The following is a 14,240-nucleotide window of genomic DNA, read 5'->3' on the forward strand; positions in this document are numbered from 1 at the left end:
GTCATGCCCACTAAGGGTCTCACTTCCACCTAATTGGTAATCCACTGCCTGTTGTTAATATAGATCTGTCTCTAGTAACGGAGACTGTTCACAGGAAATGGGTGCATGCCAAAACTAGCTGAGCTCCTGAGCCTGATAGAAGCACTGCGTCTACACAAGCTCCTTTGTGTCTGTAAGTCTGATCTCCCCTCCATATCAGCTTTCTTAGCTCCCTAGAAGAAAAAATATATATAGTGAGAAGTTAGGGCACTGCAGTACAGTACTGGCAGATTCCACAGAAGGGAGACGTCCCCTGCTTGTGAGAGAAATGTATCTAGCTGTGCAGCTGAAACAGGGAATAATATGGCAGAGAAAGACATTAGCGAAGCCCAAAAAGACCTATTCATTCACAGTTATGATTGTACAATGAAGCACAGTCATTATGCAAACTTTTTTTGAAAACTTAGGTATCCTTTAAGCTTCTGGCTACCTGGAGTCACAACTAGTTGGAGTCTAGGAGCTTGCTGAATCCGTAGCCCCATGTTTACTCTTTATGTCCCTGCCACACAAAAAATTATGTTTTTAGATGCATATTCAACCTATTGTATACCCTCATCTTATGCTAAGACAGAGAGATTTATTTCTTTACATCTTTGTTAAGAAATGGCAATCAAAGGGGAGAAATGTCACAAAGCATAGGATACAGAAGGAAAGAGTAAGTACAGTATAATGATATCAAACACGGATTGGCATATTAAGGTGATACATCTATATGGCAGTGTTGGCAATGTAATTATTTTATTGCATGTTGTGATGCAATGTATGTTACCCAGTCCTAAAAGCAGAGCATTTTCTCACATATCGCTAAAAACTGATGGTTTTGGTATTTGGTTCATCATCACCTTCCTTCTATACATCTTAGGCCTCATGCACACGACCGTTCCATTTTTTGAGGTCCGCAAACCGCGGATCCGCAAAAAACGGAAGCCGCACGAGTGCCTTCCGCAATTTGCGGAACGGGCGGCCCATTGTAGAAATGCCTATTCTTGTCCGCAAAACGGACAAGAATAGGACATGCTATATTTTTTTTGCGGGGCCATGGAACGGTGCAACGGATGCGGACAGCACATGGAGTCCTGTCCCCCTCTTTTGCGGCCCCATCGAAGTGAATGGGTCCGCACCCGAGCCGCAAAAACTGCGGCTCGGATGCGGACCCGAAATACAGTCGTGTGCATGAGGCCTTAGTGATATCTCAAATATTTGGACTGCTATTATATAACACAACTTGCTCAAACAGAAACGCTGGCTGTTTCTTGATTTTATTTTCAATTTTTTGTGATGGAACATTGCTTTTATTTTTCAACCAGCTAAATAATTCATCATGGCTCAGGAAAGTAATATTCTTTGGAATCTAATCTAGTAGGTGGTAGACTAATAACCACAGCGGGTCTTTGGATTTCATTTCTACAAATTAAGTACTACAAAGCCAATGAAGAAAGAAATACTGACAAGTCAAGATTTAGCAAACATTCCCCCTTCTTCTGTAACATTAGATTCCAAAATGCCTCACGTATTACGCTTCTGAAAGAGGTTGTCCGGCATTTTTTTTTTTAATTGATATTTTTTTCCCAGAAACAGTGCCTTTCTTGTCCATGGGCTACGTTTGGTATTACAGCTCAGCTCCATTCACTTCAGTGGAAAAATGCTAAACCAACTTTTTCTCTATTTTTGGAAAATGTCTTTAAGATATAACCGTAAGTAAATTTAAAAGGAAACTTTCACCTAGTTTGGGGCCACTACACCACAGTATGCCATTATGCAGCGGGGGTTTAGGGTCCCTAACCTGCCAAACCTTATGCTATGTCTCTCTGATACTCTAGCTACACCTCCCCAACACAGGTTTACAGGAGAGTCGCTCTTATTAATTTTTATAACCAAACAATTAACTTTTTGTATTTTGTTCATCACAGAGCTTTAACAACTATTACCATAATATCTGTGTGCCGGGATTGGGTGAAGACTGCTTACTTTCTGAAGGGGATACCTGTCCTCATAGCTAATACAAGATGGTTATCAGGGGATCTTATTATAGTGCAGTATTTTTTGTACAATAAATTTAGATGAATGGGGTTCTTTATGTAAAACTTCACCAAGAAGAGAAACTGACCACTGTCTATTTTAAGACACAGCCCCCACTATACGGTTTAATCCTGGAGGAATAAACTGTCTGACATTAAGTTTTCTAAATTTAGTATCCTCTACGGTTCTTTCTTTACAGCTACTTAGGAGCTGAACAGCCGCTACTCTGTAACCCACTGAACTATTGTACTGTTTTGTAATGAAAAAGATTAGAATTAAATCTGTCAAAGAAAACTGGCTGTGGAGCTACTTACTGGAACAGCAAGGCTAATGGTTTCCATTGGTGTTTCAATAAGCAAGTGATTTTCATACTGGCACATGATAATTGCTTGTAATATACAGTCAGGTCCATAAATATTGGGACATCCACACAATTCTAAGATTTGTGGCTCTATACACCACCACAATGGATTTGAAATGAAACAAACAAGATGTGCTTTAACTGCAGACTGTCAGCTTTAATTTGAGGGTATTTACATCCAAATCAGGTGAACGGCGTAGGAATTACAACAGTTTGCATATGTGCCTCCCACTTGTTAAGGAACCAAAAGTAATGGGACAGAATAATAATCATAAATCAAACTTTCACTTTTTAATACTTGGTTGCAAATCCTTTGCAGTCAGTTACAGCCTGAAGTCTGGAACGCATAGACATCACCAGACGCTTGTTTTCATCCCTGGTGATGGTCTGCCAGGCCTCTACTGCAACTTTCTTCAGTTCCTGTTTGTTCTTGGGGCATTTTCCCTTCAGTTTTGTCTTCAGCAAGTGAAATGCATGCTCAATCGGATTCAGGTCAAGTGATTGACTTGGCCATTGCATAACATTCCACTTCTTTCCCTTAAAAAACTCTTTGGTTGCTTTTGCAGTATGCTTTGGGTCATTGTCCATCTGCACTGTGAAGCGCCGTCCAATGAGTTCTGAAGCATTTGGCTGAATATGAGCAGATAATATTGCCCGAAACACTTCAGAATTCATCCTGCTGCTTTTGTCAGCAGTCACATCATCAATAAATACAAGAGAACCAGTTCCATTGGCAGCCATACATGCCCACGCCATGACACTACCACCACCATGCTTCACTGATGAGGTGGTATGCTTAGGATCATGATCAGTTCCTTTCCTTCTCCATACTCTTCTCTTCCCATCACTCTGGTACAAGTTGATCTTGGTCTCATCTGTCCATAGGATGTTGTTCCAGAACTGTGAAGGCTTTTTTAGATGTTGTTTGGCAAACTCTAATCTGACCTTCCTGTTTTTAAAGGCTCACCAATGGTTTACATCTTGTACCCTCTGTATTCAATCTGGGGAAGTCTTCTCTTGATTGTTGACTTTGACACACATACATCTACCTCCTGGAGAGTGTTCTTGATCTGGCCAACTGTTGTGAAGGGTATTTTCTTCACGAGGGAAAGAATTATTTGGTCATCCACCACAGTTGTTTTCCGTGGTCTTCCGGGTCTTTTGGTGTTGCTGAGCTCACCAGTGCGTTCCTTCTTTTTAAGAATGTTCCAAACAGTGGTTTTGGCCACGCCTAATGTTTTTGCTATCTCTCTGATGGGTTTGTTTTGTATTTTCAGCCTAATGATGGTTTGCTTCACTGATAGTGACAGCTCTTTGGATCTCATCTTAAGAGTTGTCAGCAACAGATTCCAAATGCAAATAGCACACTTAAAATGAACTCTGGACCTTTTATCTGCTCATTGTAATTGGGATAATGAGGGAATTATACACATCTGACCATGGAACAGCTGAGAAGCCAACTGTCCCATTACTTTTGGTCCCTTAACAAGTGGGAGGCACATATGCAAACTGATGTTATTCCTACACTGTTCAACTGATTTGGATGTAAATACCCTCAAATTAAAGCTGACAGTCTGCAGTTAAAGCACATCTTGTTCGTTTCATTTCAAATCCATTGTGGTGGTGTATAGAGCCAAAAATGTTAGAATTATGTCGATGTCCCAATATTTATGGACCTGACTGTATATGTTATGCTCATTCTAGTATATATTTTACTTTGAAGAGAGGAAAATATATACCCATAAACGTATGTGCATTTCTGGTATGAATGTATGTAGCAAGATGGCATTTTTTTGCTGTATATCTTGTTATAAAGACACCTGCTAAGTGTTGGGATATATTATGAAATGATCACCCAGTTTTTTAACTGGATGAGAAATGGGCAAGCATAAGCATCTGAGCAACTTTGACTAGGGCCAAATAGTGGTGGCTAGACAATTGGATCATACCATGTCCAAAAAGGCAGATCTTGTGGTTTGTTCCTGGTATGCAGTGGTTAGTACCTACAAAAAATGTTCAAAAGAAGGGCAATTGGTGAACTAGCATCCAGGTCATAAATACCCATTGCTCATTGATGCATATGCAGAACAAATGCTAGCCTGTCTGCTCTGATTACACAGAAGAGCTCCTGTAGCACAAAGTAAAAGGGTTTTTCTGAGATCTTTTAACTGATGACCAATGCTCCGGATAGATAATCAGTATCTGACCGGTGATGGTAAAACACCTGGGAAGCATGCGGATCAGCTGTTTGAGAAGGACCTGGTGCTTTGAGTAGCGTTGTAACCTTCTCGTAGCTTTAGCTAGGCCATGAGACATCCTGTTCATCAGTCAAATGGCCTAGGGACTCCTCAGCCCCTTTGAATTGAATGGGGTTGAGCTGAGATACCTAGCAAAACCATTGTACAATATACGGCACTGTTGTTGGTGAGGTGAGAGAAAGGCGTGGTGCCACTGCGAGCACTATGAGGAAAAAGCAAGCCACTGGAGTGTGATGCTCTGGGCAATGTTCTGCGGTGAAATATTGGGTCCTGGCATTCATGAGGATACTACTTTGACACATACCAACTACCTTAACATTGTCCAGGCCAAATACAACCCTTCACGAAAACAATATTCCCTAATGGCTTTGGCCACTTTCAGCAGGATAATGCAACCTGCCACACTGCAAAAATTGTGAATGATTTGAAGAACATGACTGGTCAAGGTGTTTTTGTGCTTTTGCATCAAACTAATCCTTAGATAATATATACAATTCCTTGTTTAGTTACTCCTAGTTTGGATTTTTCATTTACTTTAATCGTGATCTTGTTTTTAAGCAGTTTGTGTCAGTCCTTGCTGTTTGATTCAGTTTTTTTGTATTCTGGTTCAGCTCTGCTTAGTTTGTTTTTCTGGTCTATGGGTCCTAGGACCCTCCAGTTGTTGTATTATGGTCAGTATAGCAGAGTAGGTTTTTAATAGGAAGATATTCAAGGATATTGAGGTTCAATGTATGGTGCAGGAACCAGTGATTCAAGGAGAGTTAGTTAGGGTCACCTGTTGTCTGTTACTCTTTGGTTACCTTCAATCATCTGGGTCATAACCTGCCATTGTCATTATTGTTCCGCTTTATAGCCTGACATCTCACTCATTTGTTTATACTATCATCTGTTTATCATCATCATTCAGCTCGTGGCATCTATTAGTAAATTTCTACTCCTGTGTTTTCATTACCTGTCAGTATTGAAATGTGCTTCATAATTACTGTGGCAAAAAGCCGAGCTGACAGTAGGGCTGATCGGCCTATCAGGGATCATGCTCTCTGGATTCAGGATCTCTAGCCTGCTGCCAGTTTGTCACCTCATCTCTCTCTGCTGACTTTGCCTCTGGAACTATCTCCTTGTTTTGACCATGCTTGGTATTTGACCTTCCATGTTGTCTCTCTTTGGTTCGGTGTCCTTTGACCGGACTACATTGCATTATATTGATTTCTAGTGCTGTGTATCTCTTCCTGACCTCAACTGTAATGATCTGTACTGACAGCATTATGTCAGTACAAATCATTACAGTTGAGGTCAGGCAGAGACACACAGCATTACAAATCAATATAATGCTATACAGTCTGGTCAAAGGAGCAAAGTTCACTAGGTGAATTCACGCTCCCACACAGAGTATGTTTCAAGCAGTGAATACGCACGTCTGAAACTGGCCTAAACTGGGATTTTGATATGTAAATTTGGTACTGCCTATGAAGTCTGTCTCAATTTCATAGATGAACTATGAGGTATAGGATAGCAGACTTTTTATTTTCCCATTTTAATTTGCTTTTAATTATTATAGGGAACCTGCACCTATACACAGACGGGGAGTTAAGTACGCCAGAAGTGAGGTGGAGTAAGGAAAAGAAAAGTGTGTAAAATGTCTGAAAGTATTCTTCAATGTGATTAATCAAGCCCAGTTTCCAAATGTCTGGTCTAGTATTATCATGTCTGTCTTTGGACAATAAGAATAAATCTCAACCTATGTTTTCTCTAAAAACTGTCAGTCCCTTTAAAGGGCTTTTCTGGTATGATAGCATTGATTGCCTATCCTCTTGATAGGCCATAAATATCTGATTGGTGAGGGGTCCAAAACACTGCATCCCTGACAATCAGCTGTTCTCCAGTAGCTCCGATGCCGGAAGTTGACACCAGAATTACACAGCTCTGTCCACTGTAGGGCTGGTAACTGCATCACGTTTCCCACTCATTATTGCAGAACAGCTGATCATAAACTGATGGGCTATCCTGAGAATACAAAGCCATCAATATTAAGATGCCAGGAAAAACCCTTTTAGCTAAACAAAGTTCATTAGGATTGTGGGACCTGTCACAAAATCACCTGTCCATGATTAGAACAGCATAACCTTGTTGACAGTTTTTTTTTAAACGCTGCAGAAACAACTTGTACTGTATCTTTCCCTCAGTTAACTAACACAAAAACTACTTGTGATATCATATTAATAATACAATAGGTACACGTGGGATCTCTGTTGATGAACAATCTATTCATCCTTTGACTTTTTCATGATTTTTACAGCTAACATTTTAGTTAGACATCAAAGCTAGACTATTAATTCTTTAATATTGTATGGACTAGGCATGAATTAAAAAACAGATCCCTCTCTGGAACATGAAATGAATATGACTGAAATTAATAAAAGATAAATACATAAAAAATTAGAATTGAATCATCATTGTGTAAGTGTAAGTCTCAGTAAACTTGACACCTGGTCAAATTTGAGGTGCCAGAGCAGTGTAAGAAACCTACCTGTCCAGGCTTCAGCAGTACAATTCTCTGCCTCGGCACAGCCATGCAGGGAGAAATGCACTACTGAGCCACGCCCCCTGGTGACACGACAGCATTCTTAGCAACAGAAAAGAACCCTAGTGCATTTCTGGTAAGCACTGGTAAAATAGGGAGAGGAGCACGGCTGCAGTGCTTAGCCCTGACAGTAATTATATTGTGTTTCTGCATACTTGTCAGCATTGAACACTGCACCACTGCTTGTCTTCCTATCTTCTCAATACTAACCAGTGACATGCTGGGAAGGTAGAGGGAAGTACTGCTGTCAGCAATGAACAGTGGCAGCACAGCAGGTAAACAGCAGAGAAGCAAGTCACAAGATTAATGGATTAGCTGTATTACACATATAGAAAGGCAGGTCTAGGGTAAGGAGGCAGACGCTGGCATGGAGACCAGAGGCATACTGAGAAGTCTGCCTCTACATCATATAGTTATCCAATGTCTTCAGTAGAATGCTGAAGTGGGTTGCTAAGGTTAAATTTTACATACAGTTTATAATAAATAACAGTTTATATTCCCATAATAAAGTGTATTACAAAAACACACTCACTGCTCCTACATATTCAAAAGAATGAAATGACAGTTACAATTTAACGCTAGCATGGCTGAACATCATCTATAATAAGTGTATCACTCTCCACAAAAGGATCACAGCTCTATTTGGTACATGCGGTAGTGTACTACGGTAGAGGAGCAGACTACTGGAGTTACCATATCCGGCATAGCTGGACACTGCCATACACCACCAGATTCCCATTCACTATAATGGGATCCGGCAGGTTTCCAGCATAAATAGTTAAGGGAGAAACAGTAATAGTTTCACCCTTTTATACTTTAATCATTTTTATTATTTGTAAAGCATTATGTTTATACTCACCAAAAACTGTAAAGAATCCATCCTTGTTGGCTGTCCTGGTTCTCCATAGCACACCATATGCAGAGCTGTATTGCCATCGTCATCTTTCCAATTTACATCAGCACCATAATTCCGTAACATCTACAATTAAAAGGAAATGGCCTAACAAACCTAATGCATGGCCTGACAGGATGGTGCATCACACAGAAATTCAAAGATCGAGGAGGTTGTCCCTCCATTAAAGAGGTTTTTCGAGTGAAATAAAACAGGGGTGGCGCAAATAACAACGCCCATAAGTGGATGTTCCCGGGTGTGGTCGGGATGTTCCCAGGGGTAGGCCTTGTATGCCCTTATTTTACCAACTGAAACGTTGGTGAGTATGTGCGTTAGTTGTCAATTTATTCCTATATTTCCATGAGGTATAACAGAGAAAACACATAACATGATGCTCCAGCATTTTTTTTTCATGGGAAAACAATTGTTTACTAAAACTGACATATGAGACAAGCTGATAGTTCCACTTTATAGTGTTCACTAAGCACTATTCTATAAAGCAGTCCTGAGGGCCCACCTGCCGGTCATGTTTTCAGGATTTCCTTAGTATTGAGCAGGTGATATAATTAGTGTCAGTGCATCAGGACTTACCGCAGGTATTCAGTCTGTGGGATATTCTCCAATCATGACCGGTACTTGGGCCCTGAGGACTGGAGTTGGGGAACATATATACAAACGTTTTGTGTATTAGATTACATGCTCATATAAGGCTAGTTTCACACTTGCGGCAGGACGGATCCGACATGCTGTTTAGCATGTCGGATCCGTCCTGTGGCTGTTCGCCGTGCCCCCGCTCCGTCCCCATTGACTATAATGGGGATGGGGGCGGAGCTCCGGCGCAGCACGGCGGTGCACGGAGAAAGCCGCCGGACTAAAAAACCTGACATGCAGTAATTTTAGTCCGGCGGCCTTAAGCCGTGCACCGCCGTGCTGCGCCGGAGCTCCGCCCCCATCCCCATTATAGTCAATGGGGACGGAGCGGCGGCCCGGGGGCACGGCGAAATAGCCGCAGGACGGATCCGACATGGTGAACAGCCTGTCGGATCCGTCCTGCCGCAAGTGTGAAAATACCCCTAGCTGCAGTCCCTATGTAGAAGTAGGTCCCTACTTCTTTCAGTCCAAAACGTAAAAAAAGGGGTTAGGGTCCTCGCTGCAAAAAAGGAAAGCTTAGTGGTAACACAAAAATCACTGTTTCTTTTTATACTGCTTCTTCCAATCTCCTCCTTATCCTTCCTCCTTCGCAGGTAGTGGGTATGCTTCTCACACCTTCAAAGAGAGTATCAACATAGCACAGACCCGCATGTAAAATAGTTCACGCTTCTTTATTATACTTACAAAATCGTAATCTTGAACATCACATAGAACATATGATAAAGTCCAACCCGGGTTTCACTCCTGCTTCATCAGGGGCGTTTCAGTTTCACTTTTGGGTATGGGCGGTATTTGTCACCACGTCACATCTTCTCACTCTTTATCTCATTGCTAAAAATGCCCTTTTACCTTTTTCTCGTTATTATGGGCCTGTTCGTCAGGTGAACATGTAAATGAAGAGAAAGTTTTGATCTTTGTTCTATTTTATTTTATTTATGAGTGTTTTACATATATGCATATGAGTATTTAAATGATTGAGCAATACTGAAAACAGGCCCATAATAATGAGGAAATGGTATAAGGGCATTTTCCGCTCATACCCAAAAGTGAAACTGAAATGCCCCAGACGAAGCAGGAGCGAAACCCGGGTCGTCCTTTATCATATGTTCAAGATTACGATTTTGTAAGTATAATAAAGAAGCGTGAACTAATTTACATGCGGGTCTGTGCTATGTTGATACTCTATATGAAGGCGTGAGAAGCATACCCACTACCATTTGTTGGTTCAGAGACTAAGAATCTGCGACGAAGGAAGAATAAGGAGGAGATTGGAAGAAGCAGCATAAAAAGAACCAGTGATTTTTGTGTTACCCTAAGCTTTCCTTTATTGCAGCGTGGACCCTAACCCCTTTTTATACGTTTTGGACTTGGGGAAGACTGCTATAAAGCAAAGATTTGCACGCATCCTTGATGCTAGCAACTTATAGATTTCAGAATGTATCATTGTCTAGAGGAAAACCGGACCTTTCGACCTTTGTATCTAGCAACCTGTCACGATGGGAAGTGGGGGGAAACTGCCCACCGAACACCAATGGGAAACGGGCATAACAACTAGGCCTGGAAGCTGGGATAACGGAGCAGGTCACCTCCTAGATCTTCCCTAATCCTCGCCCTGACTCCTAACCGTATGAGCGGACCCAGATGGTAGAACGGTTCATACCCAGGAACCTCGGACCCTGAGTCACCATGATAATTCCTGGAATAGGAGCAGGGATGAGGCGACCTGTTCTTCCAAAAACATGGAAGAACAGGAGTCTCAACCGGCCTAGCTGCAAGGAAGGGAAAAGCAGTGAACAGACACTGGATCGGCAGGTAAGAGCCCAAAAACAAGCACTTACCTGCCGCTGAAAACAATGACGACTGGACCCCATGCAACAGTACTGGAACCCGTACACCCAACAGGAAACAGCCCAAAACAACAAACACGGAATCCAGCAACCAGAAACTGCCTGGACCCCCATGCGGACAGGATGCATGGCGGCCCCAGGCAGACCTGCTCACTGACTTGTGGTTCCCCCACAAGATAGACAAGGGAATGTCTAGCAAACACGCTGAACAACAAACACCACCAGACATGTAACAACAACCAGACATTTAACACCAACCCAAACATAAACGACACAAAACATAAACGGGATAGGTAGGTAAGATGACATTGGGGAGACATCGATGTCCCACTAGGTGCCCCAAAAGGACTGGGCAGATGAAACACCCAGGAAAGGAGCAAATCTCCAGCACCAACAAAGGCTGGAGTACAACCGCCTGCATCCTGGAAGCCATAGGCTAAGAAAACCCCAAGTGGCCACACCCAGCCAGGTAGTTAACCCCTCACGCACCAAACAGGGAAGGACCAGGGGAATAAAGAGCATTTTACACACATGCTGGACAAACAACACATTGCCACAGGCAACCAGCATGCGCAGCTAACCGCTATCAATTTGCTTGTGCTGTCCACACTAGTTGCCGTATGACCTCTGTACTAGTCATTTATTGGTCATAAAAGATTTGCAAAGCTGTTGAGTGATACATTCCCTAGGAGAAATAGATTTTATTTCCTGCTTATGCATATAGCAATTTCAAAATCGATGTTTCAGGGTTGAGCCTTATTGACACGTCAGTGATTTAAACTGTGATTTCCATCAGTGCTTGTGAGTCAAAACCAGGAATGGAGCCTCACAGACATAAGGTATAAGGGAAAGATCTGCACCTGTTCTGTGCTTAGAGCCTCAGCTGGTTTTAGCTCACCATTACTGATGGAAATCACTGACTAAACACTGACTCTGTGAATAAGGCATTATTCTAACCAGTTTTTAGCTTATGACTCATTTACAAAAGACTAGCATTTCACATGCCCATGTAAGATCTATAGAAAACTGTATACCGGTATCTAAAATCCAAAGGAGCATAACTACAAAAAAAACATATATAATTCAGTAAAGTGTAAAGGAGCAAGTACCCATGGGCCTCTGCCACCTATGGGGCTTGTAGAATGAATTTTAAACCACTGATTCAGTTTCTGATGAATACCTGCATAGTCTTTGCATCTCTTGATCGTTGAAGTGGTGTTGCTCCTTTATAGTCTACTACATCTGTATCGATATGTAATTTCAAAAGAGTCTAAAAAAAACACAGATCAAAAATAATGTTTTCCTTGTAAGGTTCTGCTGGGAGATGAGAGAATCTATATCTGCTTATAGAGGGCAGTCACTTAATATGGCTTCATGTCTTTCTCCATATCATGGAGACATAAAAGGGACAACTATTCTAGCCCTTCAGTACAAGGTTCTTGTCAGTAGATTAGCATAGATATTTGGCCTTCTTGCTACCTCCTGAACCCTTTCAATATAACTTACTAAGTCTTTATGTTTTTGTTGAGTAATATCTTAATACTTAATTCAAGTATTAACTCACAAGGGCATCTTCTAGTGAATGTCGTGTGTAAGTCTTTGGGTGCATTCACATCACCGTTTAACTTTCCGTTCTTCTGATCAGTCAGAAGAAGGAGAGAAAAAAAAAACAGTATCCGGAAAGAAAACGGATCCTGTTGCATCAGTTGTCATCCGTTTGAGCCATTTCCATCTGAGATCAGTTTTTTTAGATGGAAACAAAAGTCCTGCATGCAGTACAGATCCAGCAATGCGGCAATTTCCGGAACACTTGGTACCGGATCCGGCATTAATACATCTGGGATTTTGGCTGCGGTATTTTGTCAAATACCGTACAAGGGGAGGAACGGAAGACATTCTGATGCATACTGAACAAATTGCTTTCCATTCAGAATGCATTAGGACAAAACTGATGCGTTTTTTTCCAGAATTGAGACCGTTTACTGGATTTCAATACCCGAAAAGAATAACGCTAGTATGAAAGTACCCTTAGATGGTAATTCACTAAGAAACTAAAATAACATATTGTCCAGACATTCCGTTACCTCCACACATTCTTCTTCCCCGAAGTAGGCTGCAACATGTAACAAGGTGCTTCCATCAATACATCTGTAAAAAAGACTATAGTTAAATTGTGTAAAGTCCAAAAGTAAGACTTCTCCCCAAACTGGAAAGGAAAAGCAGCATAAAATACCACCCCAGCAGAACAAAATATCACAGTGCAACACAAAATACTGCTGTCTCCGCTGTAGTATTCAACTGTATCGCCGTCCTAAAGACAGGAGTGGGTCCTGCGGCCGCCACTCAGGAACATAAGTAGCTGATGCTCCTAGGATTAAATAATGCTTTGAGCATCAGATCATTATCTACCCAGCGGCCATGAGGAGGGTATAGGCAGCCCTCTGGGCATCGGCCCACTGGGAAATTTCACTGTAGAGTCTATGGCCAGTCCATCCCTGGCTATAGCAGCTAGCAGCAGTGAGGGACTAGAAGACAAATTTTATGGTAGGAAAACCTTCCATTTTGATGTGTCCTAATTTGTCTCATACTTGATTGTGCACCTGTTTAGCAATTGTTTTGTAAAAGGGTGGCAGGCTGCTGTATAAGGTGTCATTGCCAGATCCTTCCAGTGGCAATGAGGAACAGCTGAGCCTCAGCAGTAACATACCCTTCTTGCACACGTGACCGGCAAGGCCAGTGAGTAGCTGCAGCAGTCTTGTGACCAAGAATAGGTCCCTATCATGTCTGACACAGCAGGTGTCGCCAGGAGCAATTGCACTGGAATTAAGGACCACTCAGAATTGCTTGTGCCACTGGTGTGAAAATAAAAGTCTTCAAGCTCAACAGTCTGCATCCTTCCTAGGGGACACCCTATTACAAGCTCCCATCTACTAGCACAGCTTTGTTTATGTACTTCACTACCCTAAAAAATAGTCTGTGTGTAATCTCCTCTCCCCTGATCATATACACTGATGTTGCCTGTGTACGTATCTGCAGATGTCGGGTTCTCTCTTCAATTTACACTGTAGTTGCTTATTTACAGTATGTGATCTCTCCCCCTCCTGCAGATTCTGCTATGGGTTCTCTCCTTTTTCTCAAAACTGATGCTGCAAATTTTAAGCTATGTTCATATCATCATTTTTCTTTATTTAATTTATATGGCGGAAACCAACACCCTCCTATTGACTATACTGGGGTTTCTCAGATTTTTGAGAAGATGTCCAGCACCAGAAAAAAATCTTGAGCTTTATAGAAAAAATTTAAGTTCCGTCTCCACAGTACACGGATATCTTGTATCCAACACGTTTCGATCACAACGATCTTAATCATGCCATAATTAAGATCATTGTGATCGAAACATGTTGACTACAAGATATCCGTGTACTGTGAAGATGGAATTTTAATTACTTCTACAATAAAGCTTAAGATATTTATTCCGGTGCTTGTCATCTTCTTATCAAAAGTTGCATCCACGAGCTGGAACGGGTCCACGCATGGAGATTATTTCATATAGTGCTGGCATAAGTTAAATTTCTCCTGGATTTGTCAGATT

The 14,240-nt window shown here is 41.7% G+C and overlaps 1 protein-coding gene across 1 annotated transcript in view; it reads right to left on the bottom strand.

Annotated features, from left to right (window-relative positions):
- Positions 1-14,240, bottom strand: part of LOC120982817 (ankyrin-3-like) — a 279,530-nt gene that overhangs the window by 42,970 nt on the left and 222,320 nt on the right. The window contains exons 14-16 of the mRNA XM_040413026.1: positions 12,733-12,796; positions 11,829-11,918; positions 8,118-8,237 (exon numbers count right to left, since the gene is read on the bottom strand). Coding sequence (XP_040268960.1) covers positions 8,118-8,237; positions 11,829-11,918; positions 12,733-12,796 — 274 coding nt within the window. The remainder of the gene's footprint in view (positions 1-8,117; positions 8,238-11,828; positions 11,919-12,732; positions 12,797-14,240) is intronic.

The sequence above is a fragment of the Bufo bufo genome, chromosome 1, assembly GCF_905171765.1.
Source record: "Bufo bufo chromosome 1, aBufBuf1.1, whole genome shotgun sequence".
In the NCBI taxonomy this organism is placed as follows: domain Eukaryota; kingdom Metazoa; phylum Chordata; class Amphibia; order Anura; family Bufonidae; genus Bufo; species Bufo bufo.